General features: G+C 40.4%; 1 protein-coding gene, 1 non-coding gene and 1 pseudogene across 2 annotated transcripts; 1 reads left to right on the forward strand and 2 right to left on the reverse strand.

The window, feature by feature from the left end:
• Window positions 1-212: 212 nt before the first annotated feature.
• On the reverse strand, window positions 213-22,956 carry LOC145408359 (cytochrome c oxidase assembly factor SCO1-like). The gene is made up of 5 exons (XM_080279084.1): window positions 22,862-22,956; window positions 20,123-20,315; window positions 9,675-9,872; window positions 6,744-6,952; window positions 213-372 (listed from the first exon to the last, which is right to left on the reverse strand). The coding sequence occupies exons 1-5, from the start codon at window positions 22,931-22,933 to the stop codon at window positions 214-216; spliced, it is 831 nt and encodes a 276-aa protein (XP_080135210.1). The 5' UTR covers window positions 22,934-22,956; the 3' UTR covers window position 213.
• On the forward strand, window positions 19,666-19,784 carry LOC145408563 (5S ribosomal RNA). The gene has a single exon (XR_013898954.1). It is a non-coding gene; the product is annotated as a 5S ribosomal RNA (ribosomal RNA).
• Window positions 20,494-20,612, reverse strand: LOC145408577 (5S ribosomal RNA; annotated as a pseudogene).
• Window positions 22,957-23,110: the final 154 nt, after the last annotated feature.

Genomic DNA, 23,110 nt, shown 5'->3' on the forward strand with positions numbered 1-23,110 from the left:
ACAGTACTGAACTATGATTATATACTAGTTTCCCATCTCATAAAGTGGAGAGACCTTGAGCTGAGATACCTGATATCCTTAAAGTCTTAAATCAAGTAAAAGGAAAAAAATAATTACCATCCTAACCCAATTTCCCACTAGCTAAAAGGGTGGGTACTGTGTATAAACATTAATTGTAATATACAAAAATTTATAAGGAATTACTAACAGTAACTAAAGCAGACCAAAAATTCCCTTCTTGTTCATATCATCATACTTCTTCATGCTGATGGCGATGCTGGCGATGACCTGATCAGCTGTCTTGTTCTGGCCATAGTAGTCCACAAACTCACCATCAGGGTTCACAAGGTAGATGATGATCGTATGATCAACCTGGGGAAAAATGTCAGTTAATATTCTGACAATGCTATGATTCTCAGCTGGCAACTTCACCTATGTTGTGTTGCAGGTGTCATAGATTCAGAATATTTTTCCACCATGAACTACACACTTATTATTTGGCAGCTACACAGTATTGTACACTGTATTGTATGTGACTAAGCAATTGGATATTAGACTAATCTCATCTTCTGGGGACAGTAATAATGATATCACAGATACCCAATTGGTTCAATTCATGTTATGTTCACTTGCAAGGCCCATTTGGAGAGACTGTACATACATTCATACCACCAGTTATACCCATTTTTATCAAGCTGACACATGTTTTCATACCTAGCTGACATGTCTTTTCATATCTAGCTGACATGTGATTTCATTTATATCATTATTATCATTATCCTCTCCAACACCTTGTTCCCTTTTGGGAATCCCCAGCTGAAGAGGGTCATGACAAAACTGCCTTCAAAATACTTCATTCTCACATACCTCCCTTACTCTAAAAAAATTCTCTTCCTCTTCCTTCTCTGTCACTAATAAACAGCTCCATTTTCTTCTTCCATATCACTGAAGTTTTGCCTCTGCTAACATCATCCTCAATCTCAACTTCAGAGACATTCTTTGACACACTATGTGCCAATGTGTGTTTCCGGCACTTATTGGGGGTTTGAGCTTGGGATGCTTGGGTCCAATTAGATAGATAGATATACATATACAGTACAGCCTTTTTATGCAATAGGGTTGCATCAAGCGAAGACCAATCACATAATGGTTTATCACATAGCAAGATCGATATAACATGGGTTCAATGGGATTACAGAGGGTGACCTCGACTGCAAAACCTAATGTCCCCAATAAACTCTGCCAACCACCTGAAGTCTGTCTTAGGCCTGTTCAAGTCATCACCATGGGTCTCTCCCGCGGCTGGGGGACAGCTGGAGGGCCTGGACGATCACTCCATACAAACGGATAACACTTTACTTAACCTTCTCATTACCAATTGACGCGGGCTACGTCCAAATGCGAATGAGTACTTGGGGCACAGTCCTGGGTGCCAAAGGCCACACACTGAGAGACCTCCCCCCCCGACACTGAGCTATTTCTGCACACTAGATACTGTAGTTCACAAACAATTTATCCTCACACCCTTATTTATGCTTCGACAATTGTAATTTTTTCACCGTAACCCTGAATAAATGTACAGTACTTGCTTATGGTGTTGTTAAAAAAAACAGCCTAATGTAAATTATGCTGAAGTAAAAAAAATTATTTTTTTACTTCAGTTTTTTTCAATTTCTTCTCATAGAAATATAATTTTTATGGTAAATGTTACTGAGAAAAAGCTCTAGGGAACTTATTTGGCTACATTTTGGTGTATAAAGAACTGCTGTAGGTCAATTAGGCCCAATATTACGAAACACAAAAGGAAATTACCTTATGCTTGAGCAAGGCTTGCAGCACACTGACTGGGGCAGTGGGGCGATGCTGGGTGCAGAGTGGGTTAAGAACGGCAGATGAATACATGGGGACACACGTAGTGTTTTGCCTCGCCCAGAAATGGACGCAAACTATTCCATACCCAAAGAAACAGGGGTCATTTCGTATGACACAACTGACATCAAATGGTAACAAGCAGTTGAAATGTGTGCAGACGCAGCTTGCGACAAATGGTAACGAGCGCATGAAATTTGCACTGCACCCATAAACACCAAAGGGTTAATATCGCACACTGCACTATTTGTTAAGCACTTCCTCCGTTATTTGGTGACAGAAATGGTGTTTCAGGGGTCTTTCTTGTACAAAATGGAACAAAATGCAGATCACACTGAATACAAACACTGGGCGGCCATCTTACCTCAATCAGCAGACTGGAGACTCCATCATCAGCTGACTGGAGGCCCCATCATCAGCTGCCTGGAGGTCCCATCATCAGCTGACTGGTGACCCCATCATCAGCTGACTGGAGGCCCCATCATCAGCTGACTGGAGGCCCCATCATCAGCTGACTGGGGACCCCATCATCAGCTGACTGGGGGCCCCATCATCAGCTGAATGGAGGCCCCATCATCAGCTGACTGGGGACCCCATCATCAGCTGAGTGGAGGCCCCATCATCAGCTGACTGGGGAAGCTCGGTGAATAAGGTTGACAAGATTTCCAAGTCACAAGTTTCAGTGCAGTATTTCACACACAACAAGGTATCATTTCACTTAATATCACACACTGCATTATTTGTTAAGCATCTGAACTGTTGTCTGGCAATAGCAATGATAATTTACTGTCCTTTCATGCACAAAATAGAACAAAAGACAGCTGATCATAACGAACTGAAACACTAGGCAGCCATCTTGGCTCTAACAGCTGAGTGTCAACTTGCATGCATCACCGTGTCTGCAAGAGATTCTCGGAGGTGGCTGTCGAAAGTATTGTTCTGGTGAAATCACAACCAATTTTTTAATGTTATTCCAAAAAAGGGAATAATTTTGAATTACTGCTCTAGCAATTTATCACATAACAAAGTCATACAGTGAGACCAGACTGTATATATTAACTTAACCATTCCTATTTCTTAAAAATAGAGAACATTATTGTAATCAGTCTGCATTTGATATACAAACTCATACATTTCATTTATACATGTAGGCATTACAGTCACTGCTCGCATAATGCGTGATCAGAAAGCACTAAACTAGTCATAACACAGCCTGTTTTTTTGAGTCCAAGAAATGGTCAAAAAGAGATTCTGACAAATATTATGGAGGTGGAGAAATTGCCCATTTATTGAAAAAACGTACTACGCTGCTATGATAGTGATTACACGGCCTGAGGACAAAAATTATGGTATATTGAGTAATTACGTGAAAAAATTGATCATCATGCAGTGGGAAATGGACATAACATGGGAAGCGACAGTCACAGCGTGTGTTGCATTTGCCTGTGATGTATGGCTGTTACGTGTCTGTGCGGGGTGTTGTGACAGTCCACTGAGCATTCCTGCCACACTTGAGCCTACCCTCTACCCGTGCTCTGGCTGCACATGTGCTATGTCTTACCTTTGCTCTTTTTTTTGGCCACCTGGAGACTAGTAGGAGTCCTGCCCTGCCTTGGAACCCACCTCCCCCTCCCCACGAGCTCTTCAGTTCGAGGTGAGGAATCCTCCAATGTTTGTATGTACTTAAGTCATTATTAGGTAGGTAAATGTCCTAGGAAAAATCCCTGAAAACTGCCCCAAAAGGTGAACTTGGGGCTGACTTGGGTAACATGAAACCCTGTAACATGTAAATATCTATCTATCTATCTATTGCCAGACGCCTCAATCCCGTTTGGGGTGGCCACAAACAAATCGCCTCCAAGTCGCCCTGTCCACCGCCATTTCACTGCCCTGCTCCCAACTCACACCCCTCTCTCTCATATACCTTTCCACCCAATCCCTCCATCTCATCCTCGGCCTCCCCCTCCCTCTTCCCCCCTCCACCTCACTCACATACACTCTCTTCGTCAGTCTTTCAACCTCCATCCTCTCCACATGGCCAAACCACCTCAGTGTGTTCCTCATAACACTTCCTATCACATCCACATCAAAACCACAACGTTCCTTTATATCCTCATTCGTCAGCCTATCTCTCCATGTGACTCCACAGGCTCCTCTTAAATAACTCATTTCCACTGTTCTCACTCTTGACTTGTGTCCTTCCAACAACGTCCAAGCTTCACTTCCGTACGTTAGAGATGGTATCACAATACTACATGTAGTAACTTTTTCACTTCCATGCTCACTTCCCTGTTTCTTATCACTGCTTTCAAAGAACCAGCAACCTTTCTTCCCTGCTGTACCCTTTCAAGCACTTCACCCTCCAAACCTCCATCCTTACTCATCACACTACCCAAGTACTTAAACGGACTCACATTTTCCAATTCCTCACCATCCAACCTCGCTGTACATTCACTGACTTCACCTCTCTGGCTGTATAATGCGGAATTCTCATAAAGCAGGACCTTCCAGGGACAATATTCGCGCGTTATGCGAACAGTGACTGTATATATAATGTATGGTTGACAATACCATTATCAGGAACACATCTGCATTAAATATGATCCAAGTTATGTAAAAAACTGGCTTAGGGCACACCTCAGGAACAGAACCCTGACATACCCTGGGACCTTACTGTATACCTGTATGACAAAAAACTGTTGAAATTAAATTACTCTTTATACAGTAGTTTCCCCTAGTTCCTTCTATTTACGGTACCAGCTATGAGAAAAATAACATAAAACAAATTCTTGATACCTGGTATATAATGTACTTAACCATTTCACCACAATGCAGTGTTGGGGCGAGACACCTTCATATGGTGGCAGAGATATTACTCGGTGGCTCAACTGCCTCGTTTCGTTTCGTTTCGTTTTTAAAGGCTCCAACATGCTTGCATGTGTCGGCCTTGGTCACCTAATGGCGGCTCTCCACGCTGCACGATCCATTGCAGCCTCCCTGTTCAGTCCCTTAACCCTAAGGTCACACTTAATGACCTCGTCCCATGTCTTTCTCGGTCTACCCCTCATAACCCCACCCCCAGTATTAACACTAATATTAACACATCTCACCTTCCTCACCCAATTGTCATCCCCCATCCTCTCCACATATCCAAACCACCTCAAACTACCTCTCCTCATCACAACACCAATACACTCCAGTCCCATCCTACCTCTCAACTCTTCCATTGTAAACCCAGCACCTCCAGGCCTTGGACGCAGGGACGCACTGCACATCCACCTAATCATTGTCATTTCTGTACGTCTGAGCCGGCGAATATCTTCCTCCTTCACTGCCCAGGTCTCACTGCCATACAGCATTACACTCCTAACACATGCTGCATACAAAGACCCCTTAGCACGTAGGGAGAGCCCTCTCAATGTCAGGAGAGGCAAGAGCTCCCTGAACTTCTTCCAACCACTTCTCACCCTAGCCACAGAGCTAGCTCCAGCCCCCACCTCCAGCACACAACATGTCTCCCAAATAACAAAACTCTTCCACACACTCAAGAGATTCACCAGCAAGTTCAATCCTTTCACGTCTGACGATCTCCACCTGCTCACCCCGGCACGCCGTACACATAAAATCAGCATTATCTCGCAGTCTACCTCTGATACCACTACATCTCTTATGCACCCATTTATCACACACACCGCACAAAATGGAATTACTTCCCATGCCCTTGTGGCAAACTGCACATGGCCACTCTCCCTCGTCTTTGACAGTACCGCCACCAACCCTAGATATCATCACTTTTGTTTTATCTGCATTTACCCTTAAACCCTTTTGCCCCATACCATCTCTCCACTTCCTAAACCTTTCCTCCGCCTCCCTTTCATTCTCTGCAATCAACACCAAATCATCAGCATACAACAACTCCCACGGGAGTCCGTTTCTAAAGTCACGTGAAAGGGCTTCAAGTACCATGATAAACAACATGGGACTCAAGATTGACCCCTGATGCACACCAACATTCATGGAAAACTCATCACTCAAATCTCCATTCACTCTCACCTGGGTGTGAGCACCCACATACATGGCCATAACCACCCTAACCAGCCACTCCTCCAAGCCAAGCTTTCTCATTGCCCACTTCACCACCTCTCTAGGGACTCTGTCAAAGGCCTTTTCCAAATCAACAAAAACAAAATAAAGATCCCTTCTCCTACCAATATATTTTTCCTGAAGCTGTCGAACAATGAATATGGCATCAGTGGTCCCCCTACCTGGCATAAACCCAAACTGCATCTCATCAATATTCACTCTTTCTCTAATCATACCTTCTAAAACTCTCTCCATTACCTTCATTATCTGATCGAAAAGCTTTATACCTCTATAATTTCCTCTTTCCAGGGCATCACCCTTCCCTTGCCTGGTTATACAAATGTCCCTCATGTATTTATGTATCCCCCAAAAGGAAAATGATGGACTGCATAAGGGCATCTTAAAGCTGCAGTCCACTGGGTTCACTTTTCAGGTGACAATGAAGCCACAACAACAACAACAGCTCTAGAAACATAACTTCTATTTTACTCTTCCATCTGTCATATAATTTTAATCAGTTTGGGAGAATACTATCATCATTAAAGAGGTCAGCAACTATCTCCATTCATCTCTTTACTTAGAAAGCCTTCTCCTAATCATCTACCTATTAAATAAAATTTATCACCACACTCATAATATCCTGTCAGCATCCTCTTATCCTGCAACTCACATCATCATCATCAACTATCTATCACCACCACACTTGCATTGCAGTCATCATCTTAGAACTCACATTATATAACAGTTATCATCTACCTATTTATAAATCTATCCATTACCAACACACTCACAATATAGTCATCATCATCATCCCTGGGTCCGGCACTGAAGTAGACCCTATACGCTCGACACGCCTCGGCAATCTTCTCATCGGAGCCGGTGAGTCCGAGAAGGCGGGGATGAAACTCTCGACAGTATGCCTTGATGGCCTCCTTGGTGTCTCGGTGGGGGTCTACTGTGATGAATAGTGGCTGGATCTTGTGCCCATTATCAAGCTTCTCTGTGAAAGGAAAAAAGTTATCACCAACATCCATCATCATCAACAACATCAATCATCATCATTATCGTTAATCATTATCATCATCATCATTACCATTGTCATCATCATCACCACCACCACCTCTTTTTCACACCTAAGGATGGGTTAAGGCAGAGTCCAGAAAACAAGGAAAAGTTTTAAAAGCATGTTATATAATAGTCAGTTCTTACTTCTAGGATGTGGTTAGGTAAAAAAAAACTACTTTACGTGAAACAATTATAAGTGAGGTATGTTACTTGTTCATGGCTATGGGATTTTTTAAAAATGTATAATGAACTACAAGCACTTCCGAGTGAAGAATACAGACTGATTAATCAGTAGCTTACTAATCAAAAGAAACAACTTTAACCAAGGACTACTTGTGCTTCCCATTTATAATTAACTGAAAGTTCAGTAAAGAAAAACTTACCTAATCACTGATGACAAGCAATATCTTCATCATCAACTCAATCCTAACTCCCATCTAAGATTGCCCCATACTTTCTCATTCTCCAAAGAGAATGAGAAAGTACTGTACAAGTATTAAACTAACATAACTTTCACACAGTGCATTTAATAAATGGGCCCTAAGATCATTCACATATTATCCATGCCTCTGAGATATCAGAAAATGACTATTATTATCATCATCAACCCTATTTAATGATGAACTGATACATCAACAAGTATCAGCCTACCTAATAACAGATGACATTATGGCATAGACATTTCACAAACTTAGACTAGCCTGAACACATGACCTAAAATGATTCAAGAATTGTCATGGGATTCTAGTACCTGTAGTAGCATAATTATTATCTCTACTAATTTTTATCTACCTCTGATATGTCTACAGTAGGTGTAGAACAAAAACAAAAAAAAGTTTAACTTGAAATTATATGTACTAAGAGTTAGATATGGATCCTGGTAATCTAGAAAAAGTAATAACAATATAATTTCTAAAATACAGGCTGGAACAGAGTTCACTTCTTGTCCTATTCAGGAACTACATCATTCTATGGAAAAGAATTCTGGTTGCAGTCATGCAATTTATTCAACCTGGAGATATCTCTATTCCTCAAAAGGTTAAATGTACCTCCCTTTGTCCACTCAAGAGTGGTGTCACACTTTAGCTACTAATACTTGCTAAACACAAATGGGTGTGGAGGGTGACAGGTATGAACACTGAGGGAAGTGCTGTGAGAGGAAGACCAATAAGACTTGGGATGAGGTCATAAAATGTGACCTCAGGGATAAGGAACTGACTAGAGTGGCTGCTAGAGATTGAGCAACGTGGAAAGCCACCATTAGGTAACCATGGCTGATGCATGCAAGAATTTAGAGCCTTTATAAATGAAATGAAATGAAACTTCCGGATACTTAAGTTCTTCAAAGGTTTAAAAACAAATTTTTTTGGAAAATATGAATTTGAAATTACCCCAAAGGTACAACTCAAACCACACAAAGTGCATTAATGCCATGTGATGGAGCTTTGCAATCAATAATATTTCTTTATGTCTCATAAATTAAGCTGCCCAAGGAAATATCTGGCCTTTTCATCCAAGAGAATCTTCAGTATTTAAATCAACAGTACATACATCATTGATGCTTTAGAATACAAATGAATCTATGAAGACCACAAATAAATTTTATTAATTTTCATTAATCAGGATTCATTTAGAGCTGATTTTTACTGTACTACAGTAGCCCCTCTGAATCTGCAGGCTGCGTGCATGTAAACCCCATGCATGGTCCAAGAAAACGGAACCAAGGATATCCCAAGCGCAGAAAATGCATGTCGGTTGTACAGTGGTGCTTAACAAATGAATCCACCTGCACAATTAGTTTTTCCTACTTTTTTACTCCTTTAAACCTTTTTAATATGTCACTGTCTTAGGTTTCCTTTACCTCTCCACAGTAGGCTATGCCCTCAGGCAGCATATCTGTAGTCTCCTTGGGGTTATAATGGATGCTTAGTTCACAAGTTGTGGTCTATCACAGTGAGTTTTTTCCCACTTTTTTCTCCAGTTAAATCTCATTACTGTCACTGTCTTATGTCTGCTATATCTATACATAGCATCCATTATAACCCCATGCAGACTAAAGATATGCTGCCTGAGGGCAGCATATCTGTAGTCTAGGTGGGGTTATAGAGGGTCTTTAGTAGGCAGTTTAGGGTCGGACCAATAGGCTGGTTTACACATTTTATTTTTCTGGGATGTGGATCTCTGTTTCAGGGGCTCTGCTTAAACGTTAACCTAGGTTATCACTTTACCTGTATGTCCTGAGGGACTACTGTACCTGTTTCTAGTCTGCAAAACATTGCTTCATTTTATAACATCACTGCTTCATTTTATAACATCACTGTACCATACAGAATTCTGCCAATTCCATAACTACATGGCTAGCTGATACTGTCAATTTAGCATGAACAAGACAAAGTTAAAGGGCAGCCTCTGGTCCCTAAGCTGAAATGGAGGTGCAATGGATGTGGATTTTTTTTTTTTTTTTTTTTTTTTTCCATCATTATCATCAGAATTCACACCTCTTTTACCATCTAAGAATGGGGGATCCATTAAAAAAAAAAAAAAAAAAAATGACAGGAGATATTAACCAAAGGTCTGCTCTCCTGAATGGGCCACACTTTCATTCACTTACTTTTTATTTCCTTGGAATACTAATTGCAATGAATGGGTTAACTCACCCACATCATCCACAACCTTGGCCATCTTCTCCAGTTCATCCGGGCAGACATCTGGGCAGTGGGTGAATCCAAAATACAGAAGGACCCACTGGCCAAAGAAGTCTTCACTCTTTTTTGGTTCTCCATTATGGTCTATGAGGTCGAAATAGCCACCAATGTTTGCTTTGCCCAGTACCCGCTTCCTTTCCCTGGCCTGCGCTGTGGGAGGTGGATAATAGCAAATGATTAATGCTGTGTGAGCATCTGTAAGCCAGGAAATTATGTACAACACTGGGTGGTAACCACATAGCCAACCCATGCCTATTCCCAACATGTCAGCTAGTGGGTTGACAGAGGGTTAGTGCCCCTCCCCATAAAACAAATAACTCAAAGACAAACAGCCATCCCTTGCAGAACTACAGCAACTGGCAATAGATAGATAGACACAGCAGTCCTTTCTTTCTCAAACGAATAAAATTATCTGGAGTTTCAAATCTGGTAGTCTATACAGTAAAAGTTATGTTATTACACTGAAGAGGTAACTGAGACTGGGACTGCTTCAAGAGGTAACTTCTATGCTTCATCCCTTGGTTATCGAGCAAGCAGTTTTCTTTATCACTGCAAAATGAAAATCTGCACTCCTGCTGTTATCGCAAATTTTTTGGGTAAAAAACACTGTTATTGAGCACCTGAGCTGGTTTCTGCTGCAATGATGGTGCAAAATCTTTGGTTTCTAGTGGCTCTGAGGGGCTCAAAGCTGAGACCCTACCTGAGGTGTTAATCCCAGGTGGTGGAGACCATTAACCCTCCACCTCCTAGCCTAAGAACCCCTTAATTCAATCCCATTTCAGGTCTCTGTATGGTATACATGGTCCTCTCTTATTGTGCCCTTTCCATCATTTTCTATTAACCAAACCATGCCTCAGTGTGTTTCTGATACATATCATAACAGTGTGTATGTATTTGATGGGTCTATTTTGTTGTAAATGGGAAAATTTGGGTTTACAAGTGGGGTGCCAAGTACCAATTAAGTTAAATCCCATTGTTTCTGTGCTTTCATTATTACGCAATTTCATTATCACGCACTAGGCGTGGTACCAATTATGTACGATAACCAAGGAATCACTGCAATATAAGACATCATTGTCCAGCAGGGTTAGAATATGTAAGTTAACTCTTTCAATATGATGATGTTCATTCTTCTACATTTTTGCTACAAAGTAAGTTTTATTTTGCTTAACAGAGTGTCTTCAAACTGAGTCAAAAGAAATCTCCAATAATCCTAACAGTACAAGCATACCCCAAGATACAATATCCCTAAATGCGATACCCCAACTTAACGATGGGGGTAGAAAGACAGTACCACCATATCCCGCCTAACAACGACCAAAGCCTGGTTTAACAATGGGTTTTAATTTTTTTATTACTGTACCAATTTTTATTATATTTTAGACTTACATTTTGTGTTCAGGTTGATTTATAAACTGTTTTTAGACTTAGATTAATGTGTTTTAATCATAGGTGGGGTGAACATTGTCATTTTGGGGTACAGTTTACTAAGTTTGATTTTTTCCAGACTTATATTTGATAATTTTCAGATTTTATTTTTGGGTTTAGGTGAGTTATAAACTGCTTTTAGGCTACGTTTAGCTTGTTCTAAAACTATTTGGGGGTTTTGGTGACCTAGAAACTTGTTGGACTCATTTGGGTGGGTTTAGGACTTGGCTGGGGGGAAACCCAAGGCTCAAAGATGCATCCCTATACTTTACATGTTAAATCTACCCCAAAATACAATATCCCACCTACCAATGGGTTTTTACTTAACCATCTGCATCGTTAAACTGGGGTATACCTGTATAATGATGTCTATTCAGTCTTATATTTGCTACCACCTGACAGTCTGATTCACTCGGGAGAAAGCTGTAGAGATTTGGCTAATAACGTGGCTGTGATGAGATACACCGAAAATTTTTACATGGAGATGGCATACATGCTGAATCAACCTTCTACTCACAGAAAATTAACCCCATCAGTCTGGTGACATTCTTTGCTGTATTTTTGCTGTCTCCAAATAGCTGATTTAAGTTAGGAGACTTTTTCCTTGATGGGTTAAAGTTTGTCATCATCAACCCTTTAGTACAGAAGGCCTTTCCTACCCAAACTAAAATCACCTGGTAGCGGCAAGGGTAAACTATAAAGGCAATCACTTGGATTCAATGAGCTACAGTGCTGGAAAGGGACACTTTCATGTAAAGGAACTTACACAACCAGGTGGCTCCACTGCCTAGCTGTACAAACGTTCCTTAACTACTTCCCTATCCCTCAGAGAAGAAATTAAGGTTGCTGTCCACTGGATTCACATTTCAAATAAGCCTAGGGAAAAAATAAAAACATCAGTGAGTCGGGGAGCCATAAAGAAATTCTTCATAATCAGCATTTAGTCTTCATGTAGATCTGCTACTGTTCTTAACCCTGTAGTACAATAATATAATTTTCATTTTAATCAACCAACCACCAGATGATTTTATTCAAAAAAAAAAAATAATAATAAAAAAAATAATCTAGAGCTACAATAACTGAAATATGACATCCTAGTAGTTTCTGTTGTTACTGCTGGGTAACCCCACTCTGTCTGGACAAGCAGACCCACCAACCACAGGCAAGAAATTGCCCCTGCAGGGTCGTCCTGTGCAGTGATTCAATGATCCCTTGAAGTAGACAGCACCTCATCACAACAAGGCACAGGCAAAGCTGCAAAGAGTGTGGAGGTTTGGTTCCTGGATGGACACAGCATTTGGGTCTCTCCACCCAATTAATAGGGGAGCCATAGTATGCTCCACATCACCCTGTTACTTTGGTTTTATGGTTACCAACTTACCACTCAGCACTGTAAACAGTTTCCTGGGTTACAGGAAACCATTTGGCTTGCCACACAGCATAGAGACACCTGAAGTGCAAAGAAATGTAATAAAAAGTGACAGGAAGGATGGACAACATACAAAGAGAGGAAGTCAGACTGAAAAAGAATGATAAAGGTGAAGGAAGAAGAAGAGTAATTAAAAGTGACACGAAGGATGGGAGAAATAGGAAGAGAGGAGGGCAGACAGAAAAAAAAAGATAAAAGTGAAGGAAGAAGTAAGAACCACTACATCAGGGGAATGGATGATGGTCACCACCACCTACCACCACATCTTACTAGTGATGGGGTTAAATCTCCAATAAACTGCTTTTTTTTTTTCTTTTTTTCTTTTTTTTTCTTTTTTTTTTTTATGTGTCAAACTCTGGGCATGGGCTTCATAGCCTGCTTTCAAGGCCCAGTAGTCCTATGTACCGCACACCTCTGCATGTCACCACTTCAGCGCTAATTATTTCTATTAACACTGCACTACTCCCATATAACACCGCTTTCTGCCTTTATCTAATTCACACAGCTAATTGTATAAAGAATGGTGTGATAGTTTGAATGCATCCTTTATTTACCAGTTTACTGAGGATCTACTGTATTCTCAACAACTCACAAGATTTTGAAACACATCTTCCCCAACATTTCATTTGGCATATTACACTTTAACCTATACTATGAAACCCAGGAAAAATTTAAATAAAACAACACTCTCCTATGGGAGATGTTGCATGCTGATGACTTAGTGTTGACTGCAGAGAATGAAAGAGAGGGAAAGGAAAGATTTAGGAAGTGGAGACAGAATGGGACAAAAAGATTTGGGAGTAAATGCAGATGAAACACAAACGTGATGATATCCAGGGCTGGTGGCAGTACTGTCTAAGCAAAGGGAGTGTGGCCACATGCAGTGTGCCACAAGAGTGTGGGATGTAACTCCATCTTGCACAGCGTTTGTGATAAAAGGGTGCACAAGAGATGTGGTGATATTAGAGGTAGGATGCAAAATAATGCTGATTCCGTGTATGAAGGTGTGTCAGGGCGAGCACATGGATACTGACAGGTGTGAAAGGGGTGACCTTGCTGGCAAGTCTCTTGAATTTGCGGAGGAATTTTTTTTATTTTGGGACACGTTACATGCTGGAGGTGGGGTTGAGCTAGGGTAAGGAGTGGTTCAGGGGGCTGTTGCCTTTCCTAACATCGAGAGAGCTTTCACACTATGCTAAGGGATCCTTGTATGCAGCATGTATTAGAAGTGTAATGCTGTATGGTAGTGAGACCTAGCCAGTAGAGGAGGAAGGTATTCACAGACTCAAAAGTACAAAAATGACTAAGATTAGATGGATGTGTAGTGTCCTTCAATGCAAGGACTGGGGGGTGGGGGGGTGGGCTAGGATTGCAAATGAAAAGAGTTTAGAGGAAGGATGGAACTTGAATGTACTGGTGTTGTGATGAAGAGGGGCAAAATGAGATGGTCTGGACATACTGAGAGGATGGAGGATGACAACTGGGTGCAGAAGGTGAGAGCTGTGAGCATCAAGGGTAGGGTTGCAAGAGGCAGACTAAAAAAGACTTGGGAAGAGGTCACAGAGCATGACCTCAGGGATAAGGAACTGAATAGGGAGGCTGCAAATAATCGAGCAGCATAGAGAACTGCCACTACGTGACCAAGGCTGAAGCATGCAAGCGTGCTGGAGCTTTTATATACTGTAAACTGGGGTGAATTTGGACGATTTTTTTCGTTTTTTTGTGCCATGTAATCTAGTTTTTAATTCAATTCAAGATCTTAAGCATTATATGTGGGGCTGGTCCACCAGGGTATCGAATCATAGCAGTAAAAAATTCAAAATGTTTCATATATAATTATAGCAAATATAGTAATGAGTGTCCGAATTTGTACTCAAACTTTGGTGAATTCGGACACAATGTATAAATTTGTACATAAATAGAAAATGATTGCAGATGACTACCCTGGGTTCCCAGTTTAGTCTCGCCCTTATGTGGGGCCATTTCAGACGTTCTGGGGCTTTAAAAAAAAATGTTCTTCCAGTACAAAAATTATGTCACTCCCTGACAAAATAAGCTAATGACTATAATGAGATATGAACACAACAGCAATTTAATTTTTTTCCTTGGTTTAAATAAAACATATTAGAATACATGTAGATGATATGAATCTAGCTACAAACCTTAGTATTGTATATACTAAACAATTATTTCTGACTAATAATTTCATTTTTGGAAAACTAATGGAAAATTAGTTAAAGGTGATATTTAACATGATTATTTGGCTTTACCAATTTTCTGCTTGCTTTTTTCACTATGATAAGGACCTTGATCTCCACCAGTTCTTTTCTTATATTTTTCGAGTCATTGGGTGACCTTGCTGAACTCCTTAACCGTGGGGCGTCACTTTCGTGACGCTTGGGAGCAAGGGATCACACAGCGGGGCGTCACTTTTGTGATTCTATGATATTTTGAATTCGCCTGGGCTTTCAAGTGGTGGCTTGTATCATCTATCAGTACTGCCAATGTCCAACACTAGTCAGCACTCCTGATCTCATCTGTACTCCCATCCATTGTTGACAATTTAGCCATTTCTCCCCGTTCTTGACTCCCCTCCCTACCTCCCCTCCATTATCCTATCCTCTTGCCTGCCCGGCCGTGCTATGCTAAGTAAATCTTCCCTGGAATTTTTCACTGATTTCATCCATTGAAATAAGCCCTATGCCCTATTCTTATACCAAATAATATATACAAGAAAGAACTAAGGTAAGTGAGAGTGCCATACACCTAGAATTGGCTAATTATCACCTGACAATACCTCACATGCACTCGTTCGCTAATTTTCGCTGTTTATTTCCCCTTGAAATATGCCATATAATCTATTTTCGTAATAAATATATATATAAGAAAGGAAGGGAGAAGCCTAAGTGATATTTACATTCACCCGGAACTACCTAATTATTGCAGGCCACCACACTGTATTCTACGCTAAGTAAATCTTCCCTGGAATTTTCCACTGATTTCATCCATTGAAATAAGCCCTATGCCCTATTCTTATACCAAATAATATATACAAAAAAGAAATAAGGTAAGTGATAGTGCCATACACCTGGAATTGGCTAATTATCACCTGACAACACCTCACATGCACTCGTTCGCTAATTTTCGCTGTTTATTTCCCCTTGAAATATGCCATATAATCTATTTTCATAATAAATATACATATAAGGAGGGAAGGGAGAAGCCTAAGTGATATTTACATTCACCTGGAACTACCTAATTTATTATGTACTGTTTTGGTTTCCTGCCAATCATTTCATTGCTATATATTAGCAGGTCTCACAAGGCTAAAGTTGGTAGTATTGCACTCACCCTAGCCAGGCGGCAGGAGGCCACCACTATCAGTTCACTGTCGTCTTTCAAGGTGAAGGTATGTCTAATTCACTCCTGCTAACTTCCACCACTTTATAGCCCCATGCAAAGGGCCCTGTGACCTATACCCCCTACTAAACCTCGTGTGGAAAGAGGTAAAGGGCTGACAATTGAAAAAGAGTGACTACGATCTTTCTATTGAGTAAAACAGTGCAAGTGGAATTGTAAATAATGTGTAAACAGCAAGTGAAAGCAATGAATGTAAATATATGTGAACAGTGGAAAATAGTTTTATAAGTTACTTCAAGTGACAGTGCATAACACAGTGTAAATAAAATAGAAATGTAAATAACATAAATAAAATAGAGAATGTAAATAGAAATGTAAATGAGTAGTATTATAAAAATACGAGTATATACCCTAGGAGGGAGTAATGAAAGTGAAAGTTTCACTCTAGCATGTATGAATACTGAGTTATGAGAGTGATGGTGAAAGTGACATTCACTCTCAATGCTAGTATACAGGACGAGAAAGTGAATGCTATGTATTTTACTGAAAGAAATTGAATGCCTACAGTGACAATAAACTACTATTACTGAAGGAAACTTATGGATAAAGACTGTAGATATATATATAAGTGTTATATAGTAATGGAAATATAAACTGTGTTTTTATGAATAATAAATGACAGAACACCAGTGGCGAACTAGCGCAAGTGGGAAAGTCATGCGCCCTCATAATTTTCACTGCTTACACAGTGTTTTTTTTTTTGGAGTATGGATTCCAAACTATTTGAGAATCATAGAATAATGTTTCTAGTAATAATATCAGACTGTGGTAATCATATTACGTGTTGTCGGGAAGTGTAAAGTGGAGACTTTGTTACCCAACTTCATAGGTCTCCACAAGTCCTACGGTACTCGACGAAGGCTCAACAAACACCCCAGGAGAAAGCTGAAGGTATGTGCCATAAGCATATATGATTTTAATATTCTAGGACTAATCACTGATTTTTGGCAAATATTTTTAGAGAGTCTATCAGAGCGCGAATATGCCCGCGGGAGCCGCAAGAAAAAGCAAAAGAAGCTCGCGGTTAAAGGGTTAAACAGGTAGTACCATAAAAGCTCAAGAGTATACCTGTAAATGACAAATATGAACCCAATTACACACAATATCCACATCTGGCAAATCATAGGCAATTGTAAGTTGTAAAAAATGTTATTTTTTCGATCATACTCCCCCTGTCCGAATTCACCCCAATGTCTGAATTGACTCTATTCTATTCTATTCTATTGCCAGACGCCTCAATCCCATTTGGGGTGGCCACAAACAAATCGCCTCCAAGTCGCCCTGTCCCCCGCCATTTCACTGCCCTGCTCCCAACTCATACCCCCCTCTCTCATATACCTCTCCACTCCATCCCTCCATCTCATCCTCGGCCTCCCCCTCCCTCTTCCCCCCTCCACCTCACTCACATACACTCTCTTCGTCAGTCTTTCACCCTCCATCCTCTCCACATGGCCAAACCACCTCAGTGTGTTCCTCATAACGCTTCCTATCACATCCACATCCACACCACAACGCTCCTTTATATCCTCATTCGTCAGCCTGTCTCTCCACGTGACTCCACAGGCTCCTCTTAAATAACTCATTTCCACTGCTCTCACTCTTGACTTGTGTCCTTCCAACAATGTCCAAGCTTCACTTCCATACGTTGGAGTTGGTATCACAATACTGTCATGTAGTAACTTTTTCACTTCCATGCTCACTTCCCTGTTCCTTATCACTGCTTTCAAGGAACCAGCAACCTTTCTTCCCTGCTGTACCCTTTCAAGCACTTCACCCTCCAAACCTCCATCCTTACTCATCACACTACCCAAATACTTAAACGTGCTCACATTTTCCAATTCCTCACCATCCAACCTCACTGTACATTCACTAACTTCACCTCTCTCAAAGACCATCACTTTACACTTCCCTACATTCACCTTTAGGTTCCGTTTCTTACACACTCTCTCAAACTCATCCACCAAGCCTTGCAGCTCCCCTTCGTCTTCACTCAACAACACAGTATCATCTGCAAACAACAGTACAGGGAGTTTCCAAACACTATCCTCTCTCACCAGGGCCACTCCAACATCCACTACCCTACCTTGTACCTCTTTTATTACCCCATCCATGTACAGATTGAACAACCATGGAGACATGACACATCCCTGTTTCAAACCAACTTTCAAAGAGAAAAATTCACTTAGTTCACCATCCACACGCACTGCAGCCTTCACACCATCGTACATACTCTTCACAGCATTCAACAACTTCCCATCTACTCCATATATTCTTAACACTTTCCACAATCCTTGTCTATCCACCCTGTCATATGCTTTCTCCAAATCCATGAAAGCCGCATACAACTTCTTTCCCTTCTCTAGAAACTTTTCCACTAAAGATCTAAGAATGAATATCTGATCTACACAACCTCTTCCCTTCCTAAAGCCTCCTGTTCTTCTCCAACTAATTTCTCTGTTCTTTCTCTAACTCTGTCTATAAGAATCCTACCATACACTTTTCCTATTATACTAAGAAGACAAATGCCCCTATGATTACCACACACTTCTTTTTCCCCTTTTCCTTTGTACAAGGGAATAATTATACCTGACTTCCAATCCTCCGGGACTCTACCTTCCTCCCAGGCCAATCTGCACATCTTCCACATCCATTCTACTACTATCCCTCCCCCATGCTTCAGCATTTCACCACACACTCCATCAATTCCTGGGGCTTTCCCGATTTAACTTTCTTCATTGCTTCCACAACTTCTATCCTACTGATTTCTTCCTGTCTTCTCACCTCCCTCCTTCTCCCAGCCATTCCCCAGCCACTTATACTCGCATTACTTCCATCCTCTACGTTCAACAATTCCTTAAAGTGTTCTCTCCATCTGCTCACTTTTTCTCCCTTCTCCACTAGTAATCTACCATTTTTATCTTTCACTCCCCTGCTAACTTCACTTCCACCCTGTCTTACTCTTTTCACTTCTCTCCAGAACATTTTCTTACAGTCCCTCCACTTTACACTCAAATTCCTTCCAAATTCCTCATCCACTCTCTTACTAATCTTTTCACCTCTCTCTTCCTTTCCACATATAACTCTCTCTTCCGCCTCTCAACTTCTTCCACGCCCCTATTTCTCATCCATTCATTGTATGCTTTCTTCTTTTGTGCCACAGCCTGTTTCCCCTCTTCAGTCCACCACACTGTTCCTTGCACCCCCCTCCGTCTTCTCTTCCTTCCACACACGACATCACATGCTGCACATATTTCTTCTGTAAATATCTTACACATACCTTCCACGTCTCCCATCTGCTCCAATTCATATTTGCCCAATCGTTCCTCCACTTCTCTCTTATACTCTGCCTTTTTCTCATCCTCCAATTTGCATTAAAATTTTAAAAATTTCATTAAATGCCCAAGTAAGAGATAAATTGAGAAGATAACGCCAATTACTTACTTTGCACTTTCACACTACGCATGAAAGTACATCTGGGCACCGAAGATTTTCCTGCATCTATTGATCAACATTTCTGCCAAAGAAAGTTTGCCAATGTTATGAAATTTATTCGTTTTATATATGTTTGCTTTTTAGTATATATTTGGTATGTGTCACGTGAAAGAATTACAAACAAATGGGCGCAAACAGATTTCTAGTATGTTTATTCACTAATTATTAATTAATTTAAATAACCATACCACGTTGAGTACACCGCTTCCCGTTTGATCAGCGAAGTTAAGCAACGTTGGGTCTGGTTAGTACTTGGATGGGTGACCGCCGGGGAACACCAGATGCTGTTGGCATCCCTACGTCAAGTGGGGTTGGTGGAGGATTAGTGCCCCTCCCTGTAAAACAATTAACTCTAAGCCCTTGGCCACCCTGTCTGGGATACATGGCGTCTGGCAATGAATGAATGAAAAAAAACTTTTTATTGCAATAATATCCGAATTCCCCCCGAGTAAGAATTCACCCCAGTTTACGGTATATAAATGAACGAAATGAACACCAGTCCAAATCAAACTAAAATAAAACCAATGCAAAACATATCATACTAAAATCAAACAATCCGGATCAAAGTAAAATCAAACTAAGATCAAGATGAACTAAATAAAAAACAGCTCCAATGACATCCACCACTTACCCAGCTCCTTTTCCTTTTTGATGTACAACATAAATGCAAGGAGGCCGGCCCCAATGACTCCTGTGGCTGCCAAGGACCGCCATGACACTGGTCCTGTTTTCTTTGTCCCTGATGTTCTCCGAGGAGGCTGACTCTTCGGCACCTCCGAGGTTAAGGTGCGTAGTAGTATCAGTGGTTGAGGGCTTTGGTATGCCTGGAACAATTCAGTCATCATTGTCATTGTCATCATCATCATCATCATCATTATTATGGTATTTTTTTCATTCATTGCCAGACACCATGTATCTCAGGACGGGGTGGCCAAGGGCTTAGAGTTAATTGTTTTACAGGGAGGGGCACTAATCCTCCACCAACCCCACTTGACGTAGGGATGCCAACAGCATCTGGTGTTCCCAGGCGGTCACCCATCCAAGTACTAACCAAACCCAACGTTGCTTAACTTCGCTGATCGAACGGGAAGCGGTGTACTCAACGTGGTATGGTATTTCATTCATTTATTCATTGCCAGACGCCATGTATCCCTAACGAGGTGGCCAAGGCTAATTCACACCTGACAGCTACCAGTAGCTATGTGAAGTGAAGAAGGAACAGTACAAAAACTGGTAGGTTAACCCATTACAGTACTCTCTTGCTGGAAAGAAAAAAGAAAAAGAAAACTGGACAGAATGTGAGTCAGAGGAGAGTAAAAATAGCAGTAAAACAACAAGAAAGCTCCCTTAAAAACATGCTTTAATCTTTACAGCATCTACTGTACCGTACTAGTGAATTACATCATTAATTAGATACTGTTCCAATACTGTACACTGTGTAAGAGCAGTAAAAACAATTGTCACATATTTTAATCATGATGAAAATCATTGTTAATATCCAAATTCTAAAAAAATATCTGAAAAACCTGCTACACTAACACAAAAATATAATTTCTCCCAGTGGCATAAGGAAACATGTTGATAAACTGGGTTGAAGAATGTGCTTAGACTGTATGGTCATATGAAAAGAATGAATGGAAAAGATGATGAAAAGCATGTAGCTATGTGAATGAGTTTGAACATGGGAAGAGTGGTAGGCCAAGAAGATTGACAGATATATATGGCAAAAGACTTCAAAAAAAGGTACCAGTAAGGAGATTGAGATGGCTGTGCTGGATGAATATTATATAGCTCTCTCTCTCTCCATATATATATATATATATATATATATATATATATATATATATATATATATATATATATATATACTAAAACAAGGCTCACATGTCAAGGGTTTGGCATCCCTTTTTCAATTGGCAGTCAACTTACTGGCTCTATCTATAGATAATGTGAAGTGCATCTATAAATACAGTATATATAACAAATGGTTGTGAATGGTCATGCCTGTGTGAGGAGATGTCAGGATTCTTGGGGCTTGAATGGTAGCTGAATACATGTGTGGCACATGTCACATAACATGCTCTTGATTAATTTTTCCTATTGCAACTTCCTTGCTTTCTGGGTTGGTATGATAATGATTATGATAACAAAATTCAGACAAGGACTTAAATATAATACTGAAAATTAAGAACAAAAATGATATCCTGAAAACTCTACTGCTATCCTCCTGGGTGTGACTTGTGGTAGTCTTAGATGACCCTCATTACAAGGTAGTTCTTCACCAAACAGGTGTGGCAATTCCACCAATATATAACAAACTCATGATCTCAAGGTAATTTTGGTACATGTGCAACACAGATAGTTAACTGCTGATTTGTGACTGCAAGAAGTGTGGGAAAAATTATATATATACATGTATATATATATATATATATATATATATATATATATATATATATATACCTGTTTTTAGATATATATTTAAGGAAACAGCCAGGTCGCCCGTGGCAGTGTTTACCAACGATCTCTCAAATTGGTCATGTTATTTACCAACCTTCCATGCGACCGGACGCGTCATGTAACCCACTTCAAAGCCATAGGAAACTTACTGATTTAGCCAAACCTAACATAACCTAATCCAACCAAACCTAACTTGCATTTGACGACCAGCTTTCAAATTAAAATACACGCATAAGGAATGTTAAATATAGCCAGCTACTGGCAGACATCAATGGAATATTTATGCATTCTAAATCCTCATTTATAGCTTTCAGCGGTAAGATTATAAAAATGCCCAGTAGCCGTGGTAATCCAGGAAAAGTAACAAGTAACCAGTGAGACTCATTTCAATAGAAAATATGGAAAGGTTGCACTCGTTTGGTAAAGAATTAATCATTGGAGACCTAATTTTGCTGTTAGGGTTGGAATCCAAATTCCTTAAAGAAAGAGGGACAGAAGGAGAGTTAAATCACCTGTGTCCAGTATCTATTTGAGGGGACAGAACTAAATTTTCCAATAATTGATAAAGGAATTCCAATAGTCTATTTGGGCCTGAGCTTCACAACTAAGACCCAACAGGTGAAGGGCAGTCTACAAGGTACTCTTCCAGAAAAATTACCATGCAGCAACACTGAGAGCTAATGGGCCAACAAGATGTGGGTCAAAGGATGATGCTCACAGGAGACAGAAACATATACTGTGCAGGCTAATACTCGATGAGAAGTTTTCCTAAATTAGATTTTCAAGTGTCCCACAAAATGACTGACATCACAGTGGTCATGGAAATGTCAGTGGATAATCTACCGGTGGGTTAAAATTATTAAATACCGGTCCACCCTCTTACGAAACATCAAAAAACACCCTTACTTACCAACAACCGTAGTGGGTACCATCTGCTCTCCGCTCTTACACTACTTCTTAATATATGTGGCAATAACGTCATATTCACATATAATTTATGAGGCAATTATTTGAAACAAGTACGAAAACTTCACATCCACATTAATCAACCTCAGACGAGGTACTTGATGTATAGAAAGAGCAGCAGAATTTTCTTTGATGATGTAATACCTTTTAAGCCTTGCAAGGATGTTTACCCTAAGGAACAGCGATGTTACTC

Source organism: Coenobita brevimanus, chromosome 77 (genome assembly GCF_032717465.1).
Source record: "Coenobita brevimanus isolate Jiangsu-jjx chromosome 77, ASM3271746v2, whole genome shotgun sequence".
NCBI lineage: Eukaryota > Metazoa > Arthropoda > Malacostraca > Decapoda > Coenobitidae > Coenobita > Coenobita brevimanus.

Bases quoted from the DNA above. Each gene is read 5' to 3' on its own strand.
- LOC145408359 (XM_080279084.1), bottom strand. From the start codon at position 22,933: ATGACGTTATTGCCACATATATTAAGAAGTAGTGTAAGAGCGGAGAGC. The intron at 9,873-20,122 runs GTAAGTGGTGGA...CACCTCCCACAG, and splicing joins CAAAAAGGAAAAGGAGCTGG to CGCAGGCCAGGGAAAGGAAG. The intron at 6,953-9,674 runs GTGAGTTAACCC...TTCCTTTCACAG, and splicing joins CAAGGTTGTGGATGATGTGG to AGAAGCTTGATAATGGGCAC.